Source organism: Apus apus, chromosome 1, assembly GCF_020740795.1.
Source record: "Apus apus isolate bApuApu2 chromosome 1, bApuApu2.pri.cur, whole genome shotgun sequence".
Lineage (NCBI taxonomy): Eukaryota > Metazoa > Chordata > Aves > Apodiformes > Apodidae > Apus > Apus apus.
In genome coordinates, this window is record NC_067282.1 from 112,478,237 (window position 1) to 112,505,285 (window position 27,049).

The 27,049-nt window shown below is 39.9% G+C and overlaps 1 protein-coding gene across 6 annotated transcripts in view; it reads left to right on the forward strand.

The window, feature by feature from the left end:
• The first annotated feature begins 5,384 nt into the window (after window positions 1-5,384).
• Window positions 5,385-27,049, forward strand: part of AP1S2 (adaptor related protein complex 1 subunit sigma 2) — a 31,374-nt gene continuing 9,709 nt past the window's right edge. For 2 of the 6 annotated variants that reach the window (XR_007889042.1, XR_007889043.1), the window contains exons 1-5: window positions 5,386-5,589; window positions 6,996-7,174; window positions 14,408-14,516; window positions 15,436-15,573; window positions 22,106-22,200. Coding sequence is in view for 3 of the 6 variants with exons in the window: in XM_051614717.1 (XP_051470677.1) it covers window positions 6,996-7,174; window positions 14,408-14,516; window positions 15,436-15,573 (426 nt within the window). In the remaining 3 variants the exon portion in view is untranslated. Of the gene's footprint in view, window positions 5,590-6,119; window positions 6,532-6,995; window positions 7,175-14,407; window positions 14,517-15,435; window positions 15,574-22,105; window positions 22,201-26,195; window positions 26,316-27,049 lie in introns of those variants that run through there. The other 4 variants (XR_007889041.1, XM_051614717.1, XM_051614747.1 and 1 more) reach the window with 4 other exon arrangements.

A 27,049-nucleotide genomic window follows, 5' to 3' on the forward strand; every position in this document is an offset into this window, starting at 1 on the left:
GGCAGTTAATGTTTTCTTAGGAGTGCCAGAGGATGAGCAAGATACATGCGAGACGCTGTATTCAACAACTTGAAGTACCACGCAGTCTCAGCAAGCCCAGCCTCCTCTTTCCTCTCTCCTCCTTCCCTCACTTCCTTCCAGCAACGACCTTGTGAGGCTGAAAAGCCAGGCTTCCTCACACACTTCCTTCAAAAACCATTCAATTATTTGCTGCACTGTGGCACAGTTTGTAGCAGCAGAGCAGGAAGGAGCATTATGAGTTCTGACAATTTCTTCATAAAAGCCTGTAAAGCAGTTTATTTCTTCACTTCTGGGGCCTCTGAGCACTCCTCCAACATGAACACTGAAAAACAAAATATAAGAACATCACCAAAGAAAAAAAAAGAGAAATCAGCTGCTCCCCAGCTCAACATACACAAGCCAGCTGGCTTGTGTGTGTCTTAAATGGCTGCACTGCCTTGCACCAGGCTCAGACTAATGCTCACAGTAATTAAGAGGAGCCCTCACTGACTGGCAACTGCCACTTTCCCTTACTTCATTTCTGCCTATCTAGATACTTTTCAAAGCAACTGTTTATTTTCCAAAGCAAATAACACATCTAAGCCATAGTTTAAGTTCTGTAATTTTTATAACCAGGCCTGAAGACCACTCTTCAGCTTTCAACTACTCTTTCAGCTCTGAAAATTCAACTTCAAGGATGAACATCTGTGATGTCTGTTTTGTAGCTGTGCCTATTGCCCATGGCCTGATATCCATGTTCCTAAGGGAGAGCCTTACGTAACTCTCTGAAACCAAACTTATTTAAAAGCATTTCAATGTCTAGAAGACTCTCACAGGCAAACATGTGAGCCCTAAACACACAAGACAGGTTAGTAAGGGTTGCAGGGACGACCTGATGATTTACTAGCGTCCAGCAATCAGGCTACTAGATTGCACTAAATACTATTCCATTAAGAGAAAGAGCTCCACATAAACAAAAAGGAGCAGAGCAATGAAAAGTGCCATTTACAGTCTCATGTATACTTACTTTGGCTCCCCTGAGACTGAGTGTTTGGCATGCATCCTACTGGTACACTGATAGTCTGGCCAATGCTCAAGACAGTGCATCAGCGAAGAGAATTGCATCTAATAACGCAACATCCTGTTTGGAGGCTTAAGAGGCAAAAACCTAGCAGTAATCACTTCCAAGGCTAGTAACTCAGTTCTTATTGCCTTCATAATGACTCCACAGTTATTCAGTCAATGAAAATGGAGTCTGATATTGAGCATCAAGAAGATAAATTAACAATAAAAGGAGCCTCACTCATATATCCACTGCCTACTTTAGTGGAGACATGCAAAGATAAAGTATGCAATTTTAAAGTATGTTGCTTTCCTCTTTAAGGTGCTGAGGTGGTTGAAAAGGAGACAGAAGCAAAGAATTTAGTTACTAAATACTGGGTTGCTTTCCTGAAGAGGGAAAAAAAAAAGCTGTTAAAATTTAATTAAAAATATAGTCTATTGGAATTAGTAAATACTTTGTGTTCTAAAGGCCTTTTTGTTTCCCCATAATTTTGGCTAAAAATGAAAATACAAGAAAATTATTAAATTATTTTAGAGGCTTCAGATTTGGCACGAACACCACACATGAAGTGCCAAATGTCAGGAGGTTGGCCTTATTAATTTTAGTTTAAGACCCAATATTCCAGACACACCTACTATATTCTAATTAATTTTAAAAACAAACAAAAAACCCCACCAACCAACCAAAAAAAACCTCAGGAATCGACTTAAACCGTATCATGCAAATCCAAGCAAATTTAATCTTACTTGATGTAAGCTTCCTTCCTCCCACCCTTCCTCCCTCCCTAGCTCCAGGCAGTTTTCTTCTGTTTCTCAAGTCATGCTGGAAATAACCTAAATAGCAAACTTCTGGCTGGGGACCCCAAATGTCTATGGTCAATGGATATATTCCCTGAAGACTTGCCCTAGATCTAAAATGGAATACCAAGGATTTTACAACCATAGCAGTTGAAAAAACCATCCATAATAAACAAGGAGAATATAATTCATGGCTTAGAAACCAAAATACTGAGGTAATTCTAGAAAAACCATCTTGTTAAAGTTTGTTATAAGACAATAAACAAAGAGGAATGTACAGAAGACTTATTGTCATGTCTAAAATTAGACTGCATGACATTTCCATTGTCATGGGTTTGCGGAATACTCAGAGCCTATTGTATAATTGTTTTAAGCATCATATGTATCTTTATCAATTTGATAATTACAGATAGTTCAGTATATTGCTAGTTTAATGGGTAAGTTATAGGATAAATTTTTACAGGAACAAATAACGGAGTTGGTATAAAGAGGGTTAATTAGCACAAATTGCAACACTGAAAAAAATGGCAAACAGCAAGTCTTCTGAAGTTCCTGAAAGAAACAGGGTAGGAAAGGACGGTATTACCCGTTTGACACTGCCCTCTTAACTGAGGTAACTTGATCCTGAAACTGACTCACAAGTTTTTTACTGTATCCTCACCTGTACAGCCAAAAGCAGCCTCACTGGCAATGCTCAGTGTAGGATGCAGTGAAGTTCAAGCACAGGAAAGAGATGGGGAAAAGAGATGGGAATGTGGACCTTGCTTGCAATGGGAGGAGGGAAGAGGTGAAGTCAGGATTCAGATTATTTGAAACTGACAGAGAATCACACCTTAAAAGTGCTTAAGATAAGCAGGCTCATTTTGAGAGAAATGAGTTTAAAAATTATCATCTGAGTGGCAGTCTGGGCTGGCTTGACAAAATTTGCATCCTCCGTTTGGAAGAGTGATGACAAGACAGGACAGGCTGGGGCAGACAGAAATCTTCAGCTGAGCTACACTTGGCTAGACACAGTTTTCACCATGCCCCTTATACCACTGGTCTCCCATGCCACCTGAAACTGCATAGAGCAGAGTGATTCTGATCAGGAGGAGATTTAATTCAGAAACTTCAGGCTAAAGTCTGAATAAATCCAGGCAAGTAAGAGAGGAGAAAAAAAGCAATGGTAAAATGTGCTTGTATCACTGGATGAAATAATAAATTGAAACTGAGCAGGAAATCTGGCAAAAAAAAAAAAATCCACAACAAAACAACAACAAAAAATAACACCCAAAGATACAGCATAAAATAAAAAAAAAGAATCAGTGGAGCTGATTAACTACCATCTGGGTAGTTAATCTGATTTCAATCAACTAAGCTTTTTTAGAATGTGTGGTTTGATCCACACACAGAAATATTTCACTGAGCTGGGAAGTGACAGATCACAACATAGGTCTGGTGCAATTCCTTCAGAAATTAATTTCTGAGCTCTCATTACCATAATGCTGCTAATATAACTAGAAGTAGCTCAGATGAAGAGAAATAAAAGTTGGTTGGTGGCTTAAATAATAATTTAGAAGATCTAGAAGCAGCTAGAGTGTGCATGCACTCATAATGGAGAACTCATGGGGTACAGGATGCTAAATTCAAGAATAATTAAGTGTAGCTTAGGAGAGAATTTATGAAAGCTGACAATAAATTAATAATACACTGGTATACAGGAAGACTCTATGATCATACCTGATCCATACATATCTGTTCCTGCACTCGATGAAAGACAAGTTCCAATGAGAACAGGATGACTGTTAAACAAGCATTAAGTCCAACAGGAACAAGCCCCTACAACAGTAGCTCTCACTTTCCACGTGACCTCTAATACTGTAATTCAGTTTGGTTTCACGCACGGGTCCTTGTCCTCAGGTCACTTTTCTCTTACAATTATAACCTCTGCTACAAAATGGGAAATGTATTTGCAGTTTTCCTCAAGTACAATTGATCATCGCATTCCTTGAAATGCCAGAAAATTGGCTTTCCTTTCAGACCATCCACTTTTACACAAAAGCATTTCCAGTGCTGGTTTTCTGCTGCGACAGCTGTTTTGTAGCCAGAAGAATAGGCTTTTTTTAAAAGTGTCAGTAATAAAAAGTAATAAAAGCATGACATATCCTGAAGTGGTTGGAGCTGCTCCTCACACAGAGGTACAGAGGGGAGAACCATCTTTTCTCCTAGGGCTGTCAATCACCGTGGTGCGCGGCTGAACGATCTGAAGGTAAAAGTCGCCTTTTCTCATTATTGCCACCTTTAGTCAAGAGAAGCGTGGGTGGGAAGGGGCCTTAAAGCACCCACCTGCCCTGCCTGGGCAGGGACACAACGCTGGGGGGGGAACAGAGCACCAGCGAGGTCGAGGGCTTTAGGCCCCCCCAAGTATTTTTTTAGAAGGTGCTCCAACTCTGGCTCCAAGGGACACGTCTCTACAGGTAACTAAAACGACACCATGTAGAGGCACGAAAAACAACCCCAAAACCGGGCAACCAAACAAGACCCCCCCCAGTCAAGCCGTTTTGGTAGGGAAAAATCTTTTTAGCCGCACACCAATTGGGGGCGGGGGTGGCAGGGGGTGGGAAAGAAGGTGTTTGGGAAACACAACACCGCTAAGAACCGGACGGCGGCGCGCCAAGGTGACTTTTTGGGGAAAAACACTTAGCGGGGAGGCGGCTGCCCGCCCCTCCCGGGGAGCGAGAGACGCCTCCTCCCGGGGCCCTCCGCCCTCTCCCGGGGGAGCGCGTCCCCGCAGGGGGCTCTCGCGCCCCGCCCAACGGCTCTCCGCCCAACGGCTCGTCCGCGGGGCGCGCCCCCCCCCCCGCCCCCGCCACGCGGGGAGCGCACGTGCTGGAGGGAAACACGGCAGGGCGCAGGCGCGGCCCGGCGGCCCCGCCCTTCCCGCGCCGCCCCGATTGACTGACGTCATAACCCCGGCGCCGTGCCGCGCCGGCCCATTGGCTGCTGGCGGACGGCTAAGTGCACCGCGCTTCCTGATTGGCTGTTGCCGCGCCGGCTGGTTGCCCAATCCGAACTCGGGCCACGCGGATTATGGCCTTTAACTCCGCCTCCCGCCGCAGCCCCGCCCGCCGCCGCCGCCCGCTCCTCCTTCGCCTCCTTTCCCCCTCCTCATTGGCCCATGCCGTGCTTCGCTCCGCCCACCCGCCGCCGCGCCGAGCTCGGCGATTGGCTGGCGGCGCCCTCCCTCACCTCCGCCCCGCCACACACACCGCACATGCGCTCGTGTCGCCCCCCCCCCCCCCCCCCCCGCCGGCCCCCGCCCCGAGCCCGCCCGCTCCGCCCGCCGCCCAGCTCGTAAAGTTTTGTTGGGAGGGCAAGGGGAGGCGGGAAACGGACGCGTCCCGGGCCCGCCCCCTTCCTTCCCGGCCTGGCAGCGGCGTCCAAGAGCCCGGCCCCGCCCCTATTTGCCCTGCCCGAGCCGGGGGGCGGGGAGGGGGGGTGGGAGGAGGAGGAGGAGGCGGCGGCTGGGGGGGGCTGGCCGTTGAGGCGCGCGCGCGCTCGCGCTGGGCTCCAGCCGGCGGCATCTCCTGTCGCTGCGCTCAGTCCCGCTCGGCAGCAGCAGCAGCAGCAGCAGCAGCAGCCGCCTGGGTAGCGGTGCCGCCGTCTCCTCCTCCTCCTCCTCCTCCTCCTCTTCTTCTTCTTCGTTCTAACCCCTCCCCACCCCCCTCCACCCCACCGCTCCGGGGCACGGTGAGCACACTCGCCTGGAGACAGGCTCGTCTTCCTTCACCGCACCGGGACGCGGCGGCGGGAGGGGGCAGGCGGGGGGGGAGGGGGCGGGATGTTCTCCCCGCCCCGGGTTGCGGGACCCCCTGCTCTCCAGCCCGCCCCGGCGAGCGGCCGTTGCTGGCCGAGGGGAGGGGCGGCCGGCGGCGCTCCCAGCACACAGACGCGCTCCGGTGCCAGCGCTTCTTCCCCCTGTTGTGCACGGCGGCCTGGGACGGGCGGCGGCTGCCCCTCGCCCGGCGCTGCTCCCCTCGCGGGTCGGGGCGGCCCCGGCACCTTCCGCGGCCGCCCCTCCTCGTCCGCGCGGCCGGCGGGTCGCCCGCCACCGCTCCCGCGTAGGGAGGAGCCGCGGCGGCTGCCCGGGGAGGCGGGAGGGCGGGAGGGGGTGTCGTGGCGGTGGGGGGCGGCCGGAGGGGAGAGCGGCTGCGGGCTCCTGGCGGGGCTGCCCCCACGGCGAGAGCGCCTCGGAGCCGCCGCCGCTGCTGCTGCTGCCAGCGCCTCTTGTCTGTGCAGGCGCTGGTCGGACTTGTCACCCGGGACTAGGCTGGGCTTTCTCGTCGTATTTCACCTCTTGTCGTATTGCCTGGGAAACTTCCTCAGCCCGATACAACTTTGAGCAAAAAGAGGGAAAAAAAACCCAACAAAAAAAACCAACAAAAAACAACCCAACAAACCGCGTTTCCTTCAATGTTATAGCTGGTGGAAACACAGCCGACAAGTTCTTAAAATATAATTGCAACATCACACATTTAGAGGAAGCGAGACCTGGAACATGGGACCCCGGGGAAAGGACTTAATCTCTTCTTTTGTGTAATGTGAGAAAAGGCTGGGCTTTTCTATGCCGTAGGACTCTTCATCGGGAGATTTAATGCCTTTTAAAGTATTCTGAGGCTTTTCAGAAAGATCGTAAGTGCAAATTGCTCCGGCTGTAAAGCTCTAATGCGCTGCATTGACAGTGAGTTTGGGTATTGGAGGAAGTGGCTGTGCTGGGTTGTTTTGTTTTAGTCGTTTTCTGGAGTAAACGCGAAGGGGAGCGTGCCAGTGCTGGACACCGTTTGTCTGAAATGTGGGTGTATTCAGTCGCTGCCATGTGGTTCTGACACCCGTTTCTGAAACTTGTTCGTATCCTTTCTACTGCCTTTGCTTTGACTGACCTTGTTCAGCAGAATCTTTTGTATTATTAGTACTTCCCAATCTTGTGTAACATCTGGCACCGCTATAGAAATACATAATGTAGATAGGGTTTTGGATGGCTATCTTGTTTCCTGTTTGGTTTTCCTCACAGAAATCTTTTTGGAACTAAGAGACTGAGATTAATCCTCTTTTTTTTTTTCTTTTTTTTTTTTTATCTCCTCCTTCCAATTCAACAGATGCAGTTTATGTTGCTTTTTAGTCGCCAGGGGAAACTGAGACTGCAGAAGTGGTATGTCCCATTATCTGACAAAGAAAAGAAGAAAATCACAAGGGAACTTGTTCAAACAGTATTAGCCCGCAAACCGAAAATGTGCAGCTTCCTGGAATGGAGAGACCTGAAGATTGTCTACAAAAGGTTGTTCTGTCTCACTAACCTCGTAATTGCCATACATCCCAAACAGTGTAATAAGTAGCAAGACAATAATGAAGGTTGATTTTTAATTTGTTTGTTTGTTTGTTTTTGGTGTGAGGTTTTTTTCCCTTCCCTCTGCTGGTTATGGAGAACACTGACTTTTCCCTTTAATCTAATTTGATAACCATGTAGGAATCATTCATGTGTGGAAAATCACTCATGCGTTTAGAAATGTGCTGAAGAAAAGAAATGAAGAGTTTAATAAGGAGTTGTGGTTTAGTTCTCTGTTTAGATTCCTACAGTACATAAATGCATACAGTTATGAAGCATGTAAGATTTAACAGATGATAAGGAAAAACTGAGTCTTATAAACATTTACCTTGGGCAGTAAATTCATAAATCACATGCCAATGTAGCTTGATTTTAAGGACTCACAGAAATAAGGAAATAATTCTTTCAGAGTATAAAGTTTGGGTTTTTATGGTTCTTATTTAATTGTTTTTTGCTATGAATACAGAAATGTGTTTCTCCTAATTGAAAAAATCATAGCTAGCTTTCATTTGGTGGAAGCATTGTATAATTTTCTTTGCAATAGTTTAATTTTCCAGTTATTCCCTAAGTTTTCTTGGAATATTTGGCAGGCACTGTGAATGTATTCTTTAGAATGTATTACAACATGAAGGTTTGAAATTTTCTCCACAAATAATAGTAATCCTCATACTGATTTGGTGGGCTATATCTCTTCTAACTAAACCTGGTTTTGCCAAACCTTGAATTAAGTTCCCTGATTAGTTTTAAACTGTGGGATGTTTGTGCATTCCTGTTGCCTCTTTGAGATGGTAAATAATTTGTGCCCTACAATAAATACTGTTGTATTCTCTTTGTAGGGAGGACAGAGAGAACTGGACCTGAAATGCAGAGTTTGTAACTCTTTTCCAGTGTACCAAATGGGTAGAATCAAAAAGGTTTAGATGCTTTTAAGTCCTGGTTTCATATATATGTCGGTGCATGCAACATCATGGACATGAATGTTACCAATCTAATGCATGTAGTTCGTTGAAACAAGGAAAAGGAAAAAATTCTAAGGCTGTGCTTAAAGAAAGCATGCACAGGGTTTTCTTGTTTGCCTCTCAATGTCCTCTCAAAACTTCTTGTATATACATGTTGATGAGCTTGCTCAAATGCTCTGTGTGCTTCTGTAGTGGTAATGTCTGCAGGTGGTCTTTCAGCTGAGCTTTTATGGGATAGATCAGAAAAATGAGGCATGAGTAGGCAAAGTCTGTTCCCTTCCTTGGCCAGTCTTGAACAGCAGTAGCTGTTCTGGTGGTGAGTTGATTCCACACAGATGCTCTCCTTCCCTGTCTGCTTATTTCTTGGTGGAAATTTGAGTATGACCAACTGAGTTGCTGAGACTTGTGTTGTTCATGCATCTTGGTAGTGTGCTGTGGGTCTGTGTTCAAGGACAATAAATTTGCTGGGAGATGTATCTAGACCATTTGGGGCTGGATGTAGACTGCAGTCCCATCTGCTAGATTGCTGGTGTGCACAGCTTACTGCAGTAGTTTATTTCACTGTGAACTAATAGGACACAGCCTAGGAGGTCTTGTTTAAGATTAGCATGTCTCAAGCTAATGAACATATCAAATCTTGCTTTTTTGACAAGTTTCATTAGGCTAAAACATTACCAGAAGGACTGGGTATTTAAATTCCTGTGTCTGATAACATTAACAGCTTTAAGGGTCATGGGACAGACTTTTTCCAATCACCACACCGTGAGTACTAACTAGTATGATTTCTTGGAAAAGAGTGATGGGTTATAGCTTAAATGTAGGTAGTTCCAAGGAGACAACTATAGTAGTTGAAGTCCAATACTTTCTGAAAGATGGGTGGCTAAAAGACCAATACACCTGCAGCAATGTGATGTGGTTTGTGAAATTGCAGAAGGTGCTCCCAGTTGCTTGCAGATAAAAGGCCTTTGAGCATCTCTATGAAGGTCTGTCTTTTTCTCATTTAATTGGTAAGGATCTTGCACTCTGATGTAAATGTTTTTTCATAAGCTATAAAAGTATGTACATAGTGCTGTTGTACATGTTGTAGGTGCATATTGCCATTATGAGTCTTAAATTGCTGAAATTGATGTGCTGTTCTTGTTTTTAGAGTGTATTTACTGCCAACACATAAGAGAGAATTGACCTAGATATTGCAACTTAAGGGATGGTTGGCATTATTAGAAGTATACTCAGGGGTCTTGTTGATGTACCTTTTTGCAAGAACAGAATGAACTCAAATACTAAATTGGCAAGCCAGTAGCTTTTGCTGCTTTTTGATACTTAACGTTTATCAAGAAAGCTGGACTATTTTGATTAGCCTCCTTCACTTGGGACCATTTTATCCTCATATGATGCTTTCTGAATGAAACTTCAAGAGAGCATAACTAAGTGTCTTTAAAATCCATCTGAATGTGTGTGAATAACTTACTTTCCTTGGTTTTATGCAAGTAGCACTGATAATGGTTGCAAAATAGGATCAGTCATTGCCTTCTTAATTTTTTCTTTAGAAGAAAAGGTGCCCTGCTTTTGACATAGTTCAATAACAGGGATGTATGTATTCTGTAGCTAGTTTGGAAGAGAGTTTTTCAGGCTGGTAGATACTATTACTACTGAAAAAGGATGTGAGCTTCCAGCTTGTGACTTGCTGAAAAAAAGAAATTCAAATATGGGAAGCCGACAACAATTGCACTTTATGGAAATAGGGAGTCATCTGCAGACAGCTGATTAGAAACTTAGCAAGCACAATTACTGCTTTTCATGTTTTGTCATTTAAAAAACTAGCAGTAGTAGTATTGGAGCATATGGGGTAGAAATTCATGCAGCCTTGCCCTTGTGACAGAGAAATGTGTTAAATGTTAACATTTATCCTTTTTTTAAGAAAGGAACTTAAGATATGATGTATGATTTCCCCCCCCCCCCCTTTTTTTTTTTCTTTTAAGATCGCAGCTGGTTTAGCTTTTTTAATAGCTTACTAATTTAGCTTCTGGTAGTATTAGTTATTTTAATTGTGTAGTATGTTGCAGTCAAAATTGGAAATTGCAGAATAACTGTTTTTTAATGTAATTTTTACTTTGTTAGCATTTGATTTACTTAAATCCTGTGACTTGATTATTCTTGATTGGTAATTTCATGAAACATTTTGGCATTGCTTTTATGTGTCAGTTTGGAACTGTGTTTGCAATATAAGGTTACACAACTGTTATAGCTTATGCTGTCCACAATGTTGTGGCAATCACCTTACAGTTCAACGTAAAATAAGCATAATCATAAGTTACATTAAAGACTTAAGGGAAAGTAAGTTTTAAAACTTTCTTGTTATCCTCCTGCTGAAAGAAACAATAAAAGTGTGCATTCTGTGAGTAGTGTGCCTCTTGGGTACAAAATACTCTGAACTAAGGTGCAGTCATGTGGCTAGTGGCAATTTACACAATCCCTGTGTTTCTTTATGTAGATTTTACCTGGACAGTAGCATCTTTTAGAAAAGTTACTATGGTGTTGTTTAAGTGGCTCTGTAAAACTGACTAAATGCAATTCCTAAAGTGCATAAAGTACTTTAGTTTGGTTCTTTTAACTTGATCAGGTTATCTTTGTAGAGGATGCTGGTTCACATGCCCATAGGATGACCTCGGCATCAAAACGCAGCAGTTGTTTTTTTAGATAATTACTGGTACCAAGCTTATGTTAATTTCTAAAGGGTACTGCTGGAATGAGAAACTGTAAAAGAAGGACTCCTCTTCGATACTGTTATTGTTGATTTCTGTGTCTTTGATTGAATAGTGACTGATCTGCCTGTCCCAGAGTCTCAAAACTTCTTGTTTTATTATGTAAGTTTTCTGGTTTAAGAAAAGAAATAGCCAGGAACAATCTTTGTGGTCCCAGTTTTCACTGAGTCAGCTGTGGTAAACTGTCACCAAACCCCAGATTCTTGAGCTCCCTTAAGCAGCTGACTCTAGAAGACAGCTTGGTTGTCATTTGCAGTTCAGCTCTGCTCCTGCCAAACTCTGTAGGCTTTACATTTCTGCAGTTAGAATTTACATCCAGTGTACTAAGATGCAGACAGGCGGTCCTATGGGCTTGTGGCTTTATTTGGTGACACTTCCAGGGATGACCTCAAGCAATTGTCCTGTGATGTAGTCAGAAACCACCACTGAACTGGTACTATTTTCAAGTTGTACTTTGCCTGCAATGACCTGATCCCCCAGCAGATGTACTGAAGCTGGCTGTGAGCAGAGTAGCAGTGGAGAACTCTTCTGAAGCATTGTCTGCCAATTGTGAGGCTTCCCACTACTGAGCTATTGTCACTATTGAGAGGGAGGTTCATGGATTTGTTTCCTTCCACAAAAAAAACCCACCAAGGCGGGAATTTGAGTATTTACATCTTCTGTGTTTCCTTTTTGGTTTCTTCTTCCTTACTACATTTTTTGGTGACTTTCCCAAACTGTTTTTGATGTCTTTTTCTGACAAGTGGAAGATGTTTATAATGAGATATGTCCCTAAAAGAGTGTAAGGACCTGATCTGGAGTGAAGATTCTGCTACTGAGGAAAAAAAACAAACCAACATACCTGCACAGTGGTAATAGGAATTAAAAGAGCAGGATCTTTCTTCCAGACTGCACTACAATTGGTTGTTTTGATGTATCATACTTTACTGTCAGGATTTGCCTTTTCACTGGGTGCATATGGTTTCCTGTCAGTTTCATTAGAAAGAAACAAAGCTTCTGTAAAGCAGAAGTCTTTTTCAACTCGAATACAGTGATCTGCTGGTCTTTGAATGGTCACCATCCATCTAAGCTTCTCTACTTGGGAAAGCCTCTAGTTTATCTGCTGTAAACTATATGTAGACACTTTTTTTCTGAAGCCCTGTCTTGCAGGGGAAAAAATTCCAATAAAATACAGCCTTTGAGAAATTGGGTCTGAAGAAAGGTACACTCCTTTGTAGTGTGCTCATGCCCTTTGCAGTTGTGGCTGTTGTGTATGCTCTTCTGATTTTTGCCACGTAGGCTTATTGAGTCTGCATTTATTTTGTTTTGTTATGTAATGATCCATTACTCACAGCTGCAGCTGAAAAAATACCTCACATATTATCTGTGTATAATAAATTTTAGATACCCAGGCCTCTGTTTAGTGTTAAGATACCCACTTGATAGGTTTTTTCAATATTATTCATCCAAAACTGCAGTTGGCAGACCTTGAGTGTATAGTCCACTCACTAGCTGCCAAATCAATTCTTCCAAAAGTATGGTACTTTTTCCTTTAAATGAGGACACTGAGAGCAGACCACTTTCTGGGAAAGTATGTTAGGTAGTCTCCCCCTCTCTTCCTTCCCCCTGCCCTCCTGTTTTTTTGGATTTTGTTTGCATAAAATAGGTCTGTGCAGAAGTGACTGTTAAGTAATAGAGACACACAAAAGGATTGTCCATGTAGATAAACTGCAAATATCTGAGTCAAATTTGACTTGATAAGCTGAGTCACATACCAACAGACCTTATGTTTAAGTACTTTAAGGGAACAGTTGAAGTGCACCATAATCAGTGCTGCTCATCTGAATATGAAGAAAGCTTTGTGTAGATGAATTTGGCCTGAGTGCTGGTAATTACTGTAAATGTCAACTAACATGCCAAAGTTCTTTTTTTTCCTACAATGAAACACAACATGGAATTTGACTTACAAATTTCTCAGTAGGTTGGGAAACATTCAGGGTTTTTTATAGTATCAGTTTCTAATAATTTAAAAAATAGCTTTGTCTAGAAGATGCCTTATACAGATTGAATCTCGCAAGGTACAATGACTGTAAATATCCTTGAAGAATGAGCAAGGCACAAACACAACAGTGTAAAATCAAATGAACTGTGCTCAGACAGCGTTTCTGATGGTAAGTCACGATGGTGAAGAGATGAAAGAGCAAGGGAAGTAAAGTGTTAAGTGCTTCAGCTGAAGTGTCTGACTTTCTTTCCTCCCCTCCTGCCCTCCCCATTATGATTTGTGGTAGGATGGAAAGAGGTTGTAGGGAGTAATTTTTTTAATAATAGTTTAAAACTTTTGAATAATTCTGATTAATTCATGATGAAACCATAGCAATTTGACTCGGCTAGAGCAAAGTGGGGCATATGACTTTCAGGTCATAAATGATGCTCTGAGCAGCTGGGAGATACATCTCAACGCAGTACAAAACACAGGACTGTTTTGCAATACTTCAAGCCAAAAACTGTGCTTATCTGGGGGCTTACAAAGTCATAGCTGATAAAATTTATACAATTTAAAAGTTGTCTGCATTCCTGTGTATGGGAAACAAATACGGATCTTAAACTTGGCATTCACATCCGAATTACTTCTTTTGCAATAGGGTTGGCTACTCAAGAGTGCTTCATGTGGTCAGCTCTCTTCTCTAAACAGGCAAACAAAAGCTGTTTATGGTTAATGTAAATTACCAGTTAAAAGCATAACTGGCATAAGGTTTTGGCACTTTAGAAAAGACTAAATGGGTTTTTCAACTTTCATTCCTTTTTTTGTTTTTGCATCAGCTTTTTTTAAACATTACCTGATTGAGTGTATGGTATGGCACAGTAGAATTGGATGGTCTTTTTGTTGAAGTGGGACTCAAGGTCATATCTGAAGTAAAGAATTCTGAGTCTTCAAGGTGGAAGTGGATTGCTAGAAACTAGCTGATGGCCTCATGTTAGTCTTCATGCCAGAACAGTTGGTAGCAATGGAGTTGCTGATGTAATAGCAATTGGAGTATGTGACATTGGTGTTAACTTTGGAGAATTTTTTTGCATTTGTTAAATTCTCTATAAAGACCACATCCCAATTACTAATTCGATTTATCTTTCCCAAGCCACTTTCTGTAGTTTTTATATCTCTCTGTGTAGCTTGTCTTGATACAAGTTAAAGATTGAATCTATTGATTAGCGTACCAATGTTTGGATGTTACAGGTAGTAGAGAAAGTATCTGGCCTCTGAACTCTTGTCAGGCTGCCAAAAAATCAAAACCATTTCCTTTTTCAGCCACTACTAAAGGATGATTAAGACTGAAGTCTTGACTGACTCAAGGAGGCATATCCCTTTTGTACCTGTGAATGTCTGGTGGTTTGTGAGCTATTCTTTGGTAGTATGAAGGACTTCTGGGAACGTTCATTCATTTTGCTCATGTTCTTATGCTAAAATCAGGATTATTTTCTTATTACAGGTATGCAAGCCTCTATTTCTGCTGTGCTATTGAAGATCAGGACAATGAACTAATAACTCTGGAAATAATTCATCGCTATGTAGAACTTCTTGACAAGTACTTTGGCAGTGTAAGTAATTTTTAAATTTTTGTAGATACACAAGTCCCTTTATAATACATAATTTTGTTTTATGCCCACAGCACTTCAAAAAAACACAACATGATCATCTAGGTATTTAAAAGGTGTATGTAACACATTTTATGTAGCTTTCTTGGCCAATCTAAAAGTTGCCTATTACTAATTTGGGAGAAGAACTGTTATTAGTCTGGTGTTAATTGCATGTATTTGTATAATTTTGCAGTAGTCTCACTTGAGGTCAGATAAAATCTTATCCTTAGCTTTCTGTCTAGGCACCCAGCTTTCTTGTCCCTGACGCTGCTCTGGTGTGTGAGTACTTCTTACACCTTCTTCTGAAGGAGGCAGTTGGTTGTGAACTAGTACGAGGGGTAACAAAAGACAAGACAGACATCTACTTACCCAGATAGCAAACACAAGCAGCTGTAGTAGTGTAGGTTAGCACTTCTAGAAAATCTGCTGTTCATCCTTCTGCCTTCCTAGTCCTTCTGACTAGGAATAAGAAATTTGATACTATTATGGTTTGAAATTTTTCTGTAAGATTGCATGATCTGCCATTGTATACTGTGGGCAAGAAGAGAACTTGTATAGGCATATTCTCTTGCCTCATGAAGTGCCATGTCACACTGACAGTTGTGAATTGAACCCTTCTAATAATGAAAACTCTTTTCAGAGGAGTTACTGTAACAGTTTTTAACTCAAGCAAAAAAAAAAGTAATTTTAATTTAGTTTTTTTCTCAAATGATTGATACTTTTTTCTTTGTTGCCCCACTTCTTAGAAGGTTATTTCCTGAAGCCAGCATCTTGATTTGGTGAAGTTGGGTGAAGCTGTGAATAAGTGAAGTTTTGTGAAAGGTTATCCTCAATAGACAGTATCCTCTAATTTTGAAATAATGCTTGATGTTCTTTTTAGGTATGTGAACTTGATATCATCTTCAATTTTGAAAAGGCCTACTTCATTCTGGATGAGTTTCTTTTAGGAGGGGAAGTTCAGGAGACTTCCAAAAAAAATGTTCTCAAAGCCATTGAACAGGCAGACCTTTTACAGGAGGTAAGCAAATTCAACTTCTCTGGCCAAAGTATCGGTGTCGTAGGCTGTCACTACGAAAAGCTCTGATGTCTGTAAGCTTGTAGAAGGTGCTTTTTAGCATGATTAGCATGTAGTTTCTGGTTAGTTGTCCTAGTTGTGCAATATGATGATGTTATCTGCTCTTCAGTTTTCTTTGGCTTTTGTGTGCTTTGGAACCTACTGTGATTTTGCATTTTGCTAGAAAAGCAGGTGGCTGTTTTATGTCTATACCTAGATAGAGTTCATGTTGCTTTAACTTAGTTTTGTTCGTGTGTCTTCCATTTCTTCTTTTTATGGATAGACTATTAGTTTTTTTTGTCACACCTCATGCATGTTCACTTCTTTACTGTTTCACTGCTGAAATCCAGAAGCTAGACTATCTTCTTTGAGACTCATTCAGGTATAGTTCTTACTCTAAAGACCTGCCTTTCTGCTATAGATTGCTTGCTGTGGCATATTTCTGTCTTCTAAGTTGACAAAGCAGTAGTAGTAGTAGTTCCATAGAAACATAGAGAATGAAATACAAGGATATTTGTTATTTTACTTTGGATGCTTCTTGTGTTCATCACTAACTTAGAAGGCAAACAAGTTGCATCTCTACTGTCTTTGGAAAACGTTTGATAGGATGGGGTTCAATGGTATAGAAAAAAATAGTATGATTTCCCTATGTTTCTCCATCCTACTAGTTTTGTTTGTTTTTACATAATTGGCATAGTCTGGAGGTCAGTGTTAAGGTCCTTGAATGTCTAAATGGAAGTCATAGAATTCTAGTGTGCTGGAAGAATCATCAGTCTTGTGTGCAAGTCAGTGGAACATGCAGTTTAACAGGGATCAGGGACCTTTTTTTTTCTTTAAATGTACTGAGGTTCATGGGTAAGGTTCTATGCAAATGTAAGCTCCTCTATTTTTTCCCCTTGTGTGAACCTTCGGTTTGTTGTTTTGTTCTGTGAGTTAATTGCTTACTTCTCATAAAAGCATTCTGTGTTCCACTTGCTACTCTTCTTTGTTGAGCGTGGTACTAATAGGATGGGGAAATACATAATGTTCTTTATCCTTGTAGTTGTGTTTGTAATCCTGTCACAGTCCAGGCAAATCCACAATACATTGAAGTTCTTGTCTGTCAACAGCTTGTGAGTGTCACGAACAGGGTCAGTCATTACACACAGATTTGCTACTTTTTTTCTAGGAAGGTAATACAGTCACTTATTTTACTGCTTCTGTTCTGATGCAGTTTTTGTTAAGCTCTTCTTTAGTTATAGAAGCAATTATCTTCACCAAAATTCCTGTAGCAGTTTACAAAGAGGAGGGGGGGAAGTAAACCATTTAACTTAAAATATTTTGCTCTTCTTTATGTGTGTTAGTTATGTATTCTAGTCTGTCTCCTGCAAATACACACTTAATTATACAAAAAATAGAATTATTATATTTTTTCTTATTCTTACTGATTTTTAATTTTATTTTCACCCTTTTCTTAATGCTTTTCTAAAACAAAAATGCATTCTGCCTCTTGGTATTAATGACTTGCTATCTGAATGATAGTTTTACCCTGATTGCCCTCCCTTTCCCCATCTTTGAGATTTTCTGTTCTGTCAGGGTTTATTGAATATTTTCTGATTAAATTGGAATGTAACAGTTTATCATAGCACCACTGTAGTTTTATATTTGATTTCTGGTTTTCATTCTTAGTTATATTGACTGTTGATTAAGTATAGAACTACTTGATTTTTAGGTCATAAAACCCCTAAAAGTCTGAGCTTTCAGTGAAGTTAGGCTTTCTGCAGAGGTTTGTTTTTGTATCAACTGCTACATGCAGGCTGTGTTTGATGAGGAAGGTTGTTAAAATAAGAGTTTGTCAGAACAGGACAATTTTTGGTACTTCCAGTTAACTTCTGGTTCTCAGAATACTTAAAAGTTACCAGAATGAAATGTGTTTTTATTTAATATGCAAACAATTTCTAGCAGAGTTGTCATCTATTTGTTTTGGACCATTTCGGATTCTAATTATGTGCAACAAAAAGACTTTTATTTGGCCCTGAATACTCACATTGGACTAATTAAAAAATTATTGGTGTTGAATACACAACATCATTAATTAATAATGCTACATACGTTAAATGTATGAAGCCCCTTAAAGATTAAAAGCTGTACAGAACATTGACACAACATAATTACAAATACATTCAGTGGCTATTTGTGTGATATTAAAAGAAAATATGCAGAGGCATAAATTGCTGAATAGTGAATTAGTTCTTAACAGCCTTCCCTACTTCTATTTTCTGGGGCAATTTTCCATGATGTGCTTCTGTTTCTGAGCACCTGCTTCAGTTTGTTGTTAAATTCTTGGTGCTGTGCAATTCACTTATTGCTAGGGGTCGTGTGACTGAAACATAGAACTTTTAAAGCCTTTTCACCTTCACTTCTTGTTTGCTCTTCAGTAATTTGCTCGGTTCAAATATTCATTCCCTACCCCCTCCCGCTTACTAACACTGAATAACAATAGTCAGTTGTCAATACTGTTATCCATATGAATGGTAGTAAAAACTAATTATCCGGTCCTTCCATACTTAATAAATCTATTGCTAGAAATAATTCTGTTTAAAAAGAATGCTGTCATGTGTCCTGTTTGATAATTTTATATCGTGTTTGCTATAGAAAGTTTAAGTACTTACAAAAGCATGCATTTCTGAAAATACTATTTTTTTCTTGCTTGTGTGGACAACTTATTTAAACAGAAAAGAAAATTGGCAGTTGCAGTATGTTGCATGAGTTCATATACATGTGGTGTGTCAAACAGCTGAAATACAGTTCTGTGCATGGTTTAATGATACTTAATTTTTTAATGCATGAAACTAGCAACAAAATATGTTCTGTGGAAAAAAGGATCTGATTTTTTTCGCTTAAAATTTAATTCCTGTTTTTTTATTTGATATTCCAAGTAATTCAGTTTGCTGCTTGGAAATACATGGTTGTTCACTGTGCTAAACACTAGAATCAAGGAGTTAGTTCTTGTGTCTAAACCAAGCAGTTTTATATATATTTAAAAGCTAAAGTATATAGACTTGCTCATCCTCATCTGAAGTGGAAAAAAGTTCCTAATTTTTGGCTTGGAGTTAATTTTTTTTTGTTGATTATCCTATGTAATTTTTATAAAAGTATTTCAGAAATTATCCCTATTTTGTCCATCACTTCTCTTATAGGGTATGTATGTATTCTTTCAGTAGTTGATTGTGGAACATCTAAAATATTAAAAAATACTTTTTTTTGGAAGACACAGCTCAATAAAAAGGCTAGTGCATCTGTAGACAATTTTTTTCCCATCACTGTTTTAGTCATGATCAAAAATCTAAAGGGTATGTGAATGGTTTTTTTCTTAGGCTCTTGTGGTTTGGCCTCAGGCAGTATCTACTAGTTCTTCTACATGAAGAATAATATATAGGCTATCAACCTCATTTCCTTTGCTATTTCAAGCCCTCACCTCATCCTATATCCGGAAGGGTGCTTCAGTTGGTAATGTCAGCTGATTTGTGCTAGGTGCTTAGGGTTGCTAAGCTGTAGACTTAAGCTTTTCATTTTAGATGAGCATTTTGGGAAATAAAAATTTGGTGAATTCCCTACATATGCCATGATGTGTTTTTTTCTATAAGTGAAAGTATGCTAATTAGAACTCTTAAGTTAGAAGTGGATATAAGTATTAGGTTGTCCTTGAAGATACGTATGACAAAATAAGGGAATGTTAGCATTAGCAGTGGCAAAAGAAGATCCCTGATACCTTAGCCTGGAGTGAGTGGGTGGGAGTATAAGGTTCTGTCTGGTTTAGGAAGCATAGGTAAAGTGCACACATAAGCAGAATAAGTAAGACCAATTTGGGAACGTACATTCAGCATAATGACTTTTTTTGAGGTATTTCATGTTTCTTAGTTGTGCTCTTAAAAATGTAGGTGCTTTTTAAGTGGCAGGTGAGGAAATGCATGTGTGTTGAAATGGCTTTTTCTAAGATACTTTGAGTGTGAGAGGTAGGCTTAACAAATCATACTCTTCTGTTTAAAGCAAGATGAATTGATTCAGAAAACTAATGGTACAACCTGCATTTCTGTTTCTCCCCTGTAGGAATGGGAGGAGGGGAGGTGAATCTTTTATTGAAGAAGTAGCATTGAGTATCCAGGAAGTTATTGTATCATACTTCACTCCCCTCCCATTCTCAAACTGCCTATTTTCTTTTAAGTTCAGTATTTTTCTGGTCTGTATGTGAGTCTTTTGAATATTTTTTAAAAAAACTCAGTTCAGTATCTTCATGTTCTTTGTGAAGTTTCTTGCTTTTCTGGATGTGTCATGATGCTTAGGATTAACCATAGATTTGCAGGCTGTGATTTCTAAATGCTTTAGAAATCCAGTTGTCATTCCAGAAACATATTGTCAGATCTTGATCTGTCCATGTCCTTGATCTGTTCCAAATTGAAAATGGCAGCAGTCTGCTTTACACCTGAGCAGCCTTTGTGCAGACCTTAAAAATACCATTTTAGAAAATCTATCTGCATTATGTTCTCCTTTCTTCTTGACTGATTATTGTGTATGCTTGAAGATGTAAGTAGTCTTACTCAATTAAAGTAATTAAATTACTGGTTTAAAAGTTGTTAAGAATAAACAAGTTGTGAGGAAGGAGTCTTCCATATTAGTAGTCAGTATGCCTTTAGTCAGGTTTGCAAATTGAAACATTAGAAACTCTCAATTATAAGTAAGAAATTATTACCACTGAAGTTTTTGCTGTCTGGTAGCTATTCCGTACCCTCTGTGATGTCAATTCATTATTGAAAACCAATATCCACTTTGCAAAACTACTTACAAAGTTGATCATTCATTGATAAAAGCAATCCTTGTAGAACTGTTGAGGGTAAATTAATGGCACACCAAGCTCCTCATAGATTGTCATTCCTTTAAGGGTGTATTTATTATCCACACACCTAGGTGATTTTTCTCCAGAGGTATTCTTATATTGCTGACTATAGAAGCACTGCATCAGGGTTATACAACGAAGATTTTAGCACTGCTGCATATGTCATAGCTGTTTTCAGGAGATCAGTTGTATGCTTTTGGTCAGTAAACATAGTGAATTCAATTAACAATTGCAGAAGGTTGCTTGACAGTAAGGAATACCTTATCTTTAAAATTAGATGCTCTTTCTGAGTTAGCATATTAATCTGCATTTTAATAGAGCATGTTCCCTGACTCTGGCAGAATGCTGAAAAGAGCAATATTAATATTTGAATCTTGAGATAGTGAGGAAAAAAATCAATTTTTATTGTGGTGCATGAGAATTGTCTGAGATGTGTCATGTTGCAATGCTACTGCCCTTTCCTAAAATTCTCTCTACCTATGAAGATGGTTTTAGAGCTCCACAGAATAGTGACAAGAATATGAATGCCTCCAGGAGGCATTCCATCATGTTTGGTTTTTAGATTCTCATTTCTATGTAGTCTTTATCAGTGTGTTGTACAGATGTCAGGAGTAGTGCTAGTATGTGTTCTGGGACTTTTTATTTATTATTAATAAGGGAGAAGCTATGATTTTTTTGTTGCCCACCTGTCTAGCAACAGTGGTAGTTCTAGTAATGGACATCAAGGTGCGTTAGAAGTGTATATATTTTAAATGTTACATTGCAGAATTCATTTTTATAAGGTAAAAAGGAAATCTAAGAAGACTTGTTCACAGTTCTTTGGGAAATCTTAAGTGTGTGTGATTAACAAATGGATTAAAGTTAAAACATTCAACTTGCACCAAGCATTACTACATGAAGATGATTGGCTTATCACACACAGCTCAGCAAGTAGCAATGATGACTTGAGAGTAAATACCATTACGTTGCTCTTGAATTAAATTGTTTAAATTACTTCAGGGAGGGTAGATAGATAAGTTCAATGAAACTTACTTCCCTTTACAGAACAAACCTTACTTCAATATCAGTATTAGTAATAATACTGTGTGAAACTTAGTCACTGAATTAAATACATTTAAATTAGGTAGTTTCATATTCTAACATTCTCTCAGTCTGTTTTAATAATGAATGATCCTAAGTTTTCTTTTAATAAAAAATCTTTGAATTAATATTCCTTCAAGCACAGGTGAAACTGTCTAAACTACTCTCTAGAACCGTTTTTTTAAAAAAATACTAATATCCTTTATGTTGTTAAGAAATGAAAAATAATCTTAGGAGGTTTTTTAATGCATCTGCTTGGAGTTTTTAAACAGTTGTTTGCTTTCTTAACAATGGACTTCTAGTAGGATGTAATAAAATTGTATTAACTTAAAGAATAACAATAGCTGAAACACATTTGAGTGAAATAACCAAATTTACTTTTGCATATAGTTTAGTATATTTTCTAACTTTTGTTTTAAATGGAAATAAGCTGTAACTAATTGGGTGGGTATTGGGTTTTGTTGTTCTGTTTTGTCTTTTTTTTTTTTTTTAATTAAATAGTTGGTACTACATTTTCACTGCTGCTTGACTTTGTGTTTGTAGAGCCAGAATGAAGACTGGGGAGGTTTGTCTGAGGATATCTTATGATTAAGAGCAACCTAAGGCATTAGCCCTTTTGACCCCCATCTAAATGATTGGTAACTACCAAGTTTACCGTTTTGGTGGCATGGATTAAATGGGTGCTATGCAAAGGCTGCTGCACGTGTAATCAAGTCCTTGCAAGGGTGAACAGAAAATGGGTGATGGGCTTACCTTTCTGCAACACTTGCATGATGGTCTTTGAAGAGTGCTTTGAGTGTTCCCTGGTTTTTTCCTTTTTGTACTAACCACATCGACTTGAAGCTCTTTCTTCTACTAGCTTTCTTTGGTGTTGATAATTAAGTGGGATAATGCAAGTTAGAGAAATGGATACCAAAACTAATAACTAAACAGATGTTTGGCTTTGTTTACTTACAATCAACCCATGTAAACGTGTATTCACTGGAAAATGAGCTGTTTACATCTGCTATACAAAGAAAATGGGCCCTAAAAAGACTGGGTGCTGCTGCAATTGACTGTATATCAAGTGCCGGATGCTGCATGACAAAATAAAGCTTATTTGCATATATAGTGCATTGCAACATATTTTTGTTCAAAGCATAAGTGGAATACATTGTGGCAGTCCTACTAATAAAGGTAAGATTTTTATTTTACAAAAGACAAGTTTGAAACACACATGGAAGTTATTTGTTTGTGAAAACTTAATTGGTATGCTGCTTATTTGGTATCATGATAAACAAGTAGTTCAGTAAACACATTAGCTTTTGTCAGGTGGAACTGCAGTAAAAGATGTAATTTCATATGCAGCTTTAGAAATATCAGGGTTTAGTTTCCAGACAAAAGAAAATTATTGTAATAGAAAAAATATTCTGTAACATGTTTAGAATAAAATTAACTATTGGTGTATGAGTATTTTTATAATTTAAAAAAGTTACCTAGTATATAATACAGCTCTTGATCTTTGAGAAATGGGAAGTAGCTAGTAACCTGCTTGCATATTAGACCTGTGTAATTAGGACAGCCAACAAGTCATTTGTTCAAAGTAGAATTTCTTATGAGTTTGGGCATATTCTAAAACAACAATAACAAAACCTGAATGCACAAACTTGATTTTTTTTCCCCTCATTTTTTTCCCCATGTTTGTTCCTTTTTCACTCCACTCTTAATATTCAAAGGGTGTGATTCTCATAGTGAGAGTATTACTAATACTATGAATGTAAAAGTTTCCTTGTGTTTAAAATTTTAAAAAATATTTATATTGTTTGGGACCTGTGTTGAGCTTAAAACTTGAATGATGGAGTATTCATCTTTTTTGTTTTCGTAGATGGCTACAAACGCCAATTCTGGAACATGCAAGCACAGGCTTAGAGAATTTTGCATGACTCCAGTTGACTTTGTCTACAATGTGTCCCTGATGAATGGGGACAATTTCAGTTGAAGAAATGTGCTTTCTACCCATTAATCTAAACTGTGGCATTATCAGATGCCCATGGGATGCTTCTTCTGTCTGGTACTGTTCCCTGGAAGGAGTGAAGGAATAGTCACTGTGCTTAATTTACATGGTTGTCGTGACTCCATGGAATATGGAGAAATGGGGATGGTGTATGCTGGGCTGAGAAGAGAGGGACAAATAGATGGTTGTACCTAGTAGGAGAGGAGGATATTTTGTCTGCTGGAAAGAGTGGCAGCTTGTATATGGGAATGAAGACCATCTGTGATAAAGATCACCTGAGGTAAAGAAGGTTATCATTGGGCAAGGGGAGGAGTTTGTCTTATATATCTTCTGTGCTTGGATAAACCTTATACATAACTAGTAGGTTATACAGTTTCAAATTACTTAATGTGTGCATAAACAGACACTAAATTAGTAGAACTTGGGTTTTTTGAAGGCTCTTTCAGAGAGATTTGCTTGTAAACTAGGATGTTCAGTTCTACATGTGCTGTATGGCAAGTGTAATAAGCCACGTATTTAGAAGTAGTTTGTTCCATACATAATTGGGTTAACTTAAGATAAGCCTTGTATAACGTAGAAAAATCAAAGTGGTATACAGCTAGACAGATTGAATTATTTTTATTGTACATTCAAGTTCTACTGCATAGAACTTGTGTTTTGTGTCCAGAGCATTTTAGAGGTGGTAAAGTCATGGTCTTAAGTCAGGGTGCAGTTTCTTGACCACCTGAAATGATGCTGATAGTGATTCTTGTTGAGGTCAGATCCATTCCTCCTGCCACCTTTGTGCTGGCACTTGGGTTTATCCACTTGCTCTGTGGATAATGTGGCTCCTAACTTGTTAGCTAAAACTGAAGAATATGCAGGGGAACATGAAATAAGTGCCAGGAGGAGGAAAACAGTGGTATTGAAAACAGTAGTAAAAGGCAGCTGCTTTTGGTGGCAGCCAGAACTTTTGTTAAAGCTGATAGTGTAACTTACGTTAAATTTTTAACAATTCCCAGTGTACCTAAATGCTTAAAAAAAACGGTGTTCCCCAGTGTACCTTGTCTTGACTCACATCTGCTGTGATCTCTGAAGTCAGCTAGCTTACTTAGGTACATTCTAATTTATCTGTCTTATATTCCACCTCTGGTTTTGGCTTGAGTCACGGGAATATGGCAAGATGCTTCAGCAGCATTATTGACAGGGAGTTCTCAGTTGTCCTCTCCCTCTTTCCTTTGTGCCAGAAAAACTATTTGTATAACCATTCTAGAACTGGATTTCAGGTCCGCTTAAACTGATCCAATTTAAATTGCTTATTTCAAACATATAGTCAGCAGCTTTGCTTTTCCGTGTTTACAACTTGGCCCTGGGAACATTTGTCCAAACAACTTATAAGAAGGCAAAGTGTGCTGCAGGAACAGGAAGTGGAACACTTAAATGCCATTGCCATGGAAGCTGAATGATAGTGGATGTGACATGGCTTGTTACAGCAATATATTTCGTCATCCTGTCAAGAAATAAAGCCCTGCAGTTTAATAAATCATTCTTTAAGGGGAATGAGTAAAACAAACCTGTAGCTGCAGTGCTGTGCTGGAAGAAAATGGAGAAAACAGTAATTAATCCTTATGTGTGTGGGTTGGCAAACTGCCAAACATACAGACACTGTGGGTTTATCTGATAGAGCAGTCAGTGATTGGTGATAATTTTGGCTTTAGCTTCACAATACAAAGTATTCAGCAATAGTATTTGCTTAAAGTATTTGTGGTTTTGTGGTGGGGAACTGGAGCCTCCAGTGGATGCTTAGAACTGTCCTTACCCTTGACTGTCAGTTCTTCACAGCTCACTGCCTAGGAGCTGATTGGCAGGTATAAAGCACTGCCTCCTAGAGTGATTATCACCTCTGATCCAAGAGATCAGAATAGCAACTCAGAAGCAAGAAGCACCCACTGTTATCCAGTTACAGTACATGAAGTTTCCCCTGATATTTTTACTTCTGCTTTTGAGAAGGGAGGCAGGCAGGCCACTGCTGATCATATGCCATATCCTGCTCTGGTCTGTCAAGGTGATATTTTAGAACTGAAGTATGTGCTTATGCTGGGATGTGTTGCTGAGTAACACTTGCATGATAACACTTGCTGTTTCAGACTAGTTGAGTATTGTGTTGACTGATCTGCACCAATCTTGAAGACTTTTTTTTTTTTGTCCTCAGTATAGGAAGCTGCAGACAAGATCTTGACTTGGAGTTGGCATCAATGTAGGATTGTAACTGTTACAGTTAATGTTTGTCTTTGAACATGTTCAAGACCTCATGGGTGTTTCTAGGCTTTCTGAGAAAACACTTTGCTCTCCTCTGAAAGTAAAGTAGAATTTTTCCAAGAACCATACAATTGGAGTTTCTGAATAGTTAGGTAATTGAATATTGGGAAACTTGATACTTCACTATTTTGAAATCCCTGAAAATGCAAGTGAACAGCAGCAATTTCCTAAAGCAGCCTTTCATTAGAAATATTTCCTAATAAAGATTCAGAAGTAGAGTGTAAAAGCAATTGCTTTTGAAGCATTGCCAAAGAAGAGCTTGTTGAATGTGAATGTCTTCATAGTGTAAGAACTTCATGTTTCTAAACAGAAACACTCATCCATCCTCTGTCTTCCCCATAGCCTGTTTCTCTAGAATTTTTCCCGAACTGAAGTTAAAAGCCTAAGCAATCCTAAGCTTTTTCCCTGAAAAAGAAGACGTGCCAAGTGTTGTTCATGAAGTCTGTGTCACTGCAGAGTGATGTAAGTAAAATGACAGCTCTGCCAAGCACTGAACTTGAGTCAGTGTGATGAAGGTGTAAATAATTTCTTGCGTTTCTCTTGCTGGAGGAAATAAACTGTTGTCTTGTCCACTACAGACATTAAGTAGCTTAAATTGCAGCAAGACAATAATTTAAAAGTAGGCGTTAGACAAATCACAGAATCACAATGTTAGGGGTTGGAAGGGACCTCCGAAGATCATAGAGTCCAACCCTCCTGCCAGAGCAGGACCAAAACCTAGGGCAGATTGCTCAGAAAGGCATCCAGACAGGTCTTGAAAGTCTCCAAAGAAGAAGAGTCCACAACGTCTCTGGGCAGCCTTTTCCAGTGCTCTGTAACCCTCACAGTAAAGAAGTTCTTTTTGAGAGGGAACTTATTATGCTCAAGCTTGAATCCATTGCCCCTCATCCTATCACAGGGCACAAGTGAAAAGAGGTCCCTGCCTTCTTGATGCCCAGCCCTCATGTATTTATAGACATTAATTAGATCCCCCCATCAGTCTTCTCCTCTCTAGACTGAAAAGCCCCAGAGCTCTCAGCCTTTCCTCGTAAGACAGGTGTTCCAGTCCCTTAATCATCCTCATAGCCCTCTGTTGGGCTCTCTCAAGTAGATCCCTGTCCCTCTTGAACTGAGGAGCCCAAAACTGGACACAATACTCCAAGTGAGGTCTCACCAGGGCCGAGTAGAGGGGGAGGAGAACCTCCCTTGATCTGCTG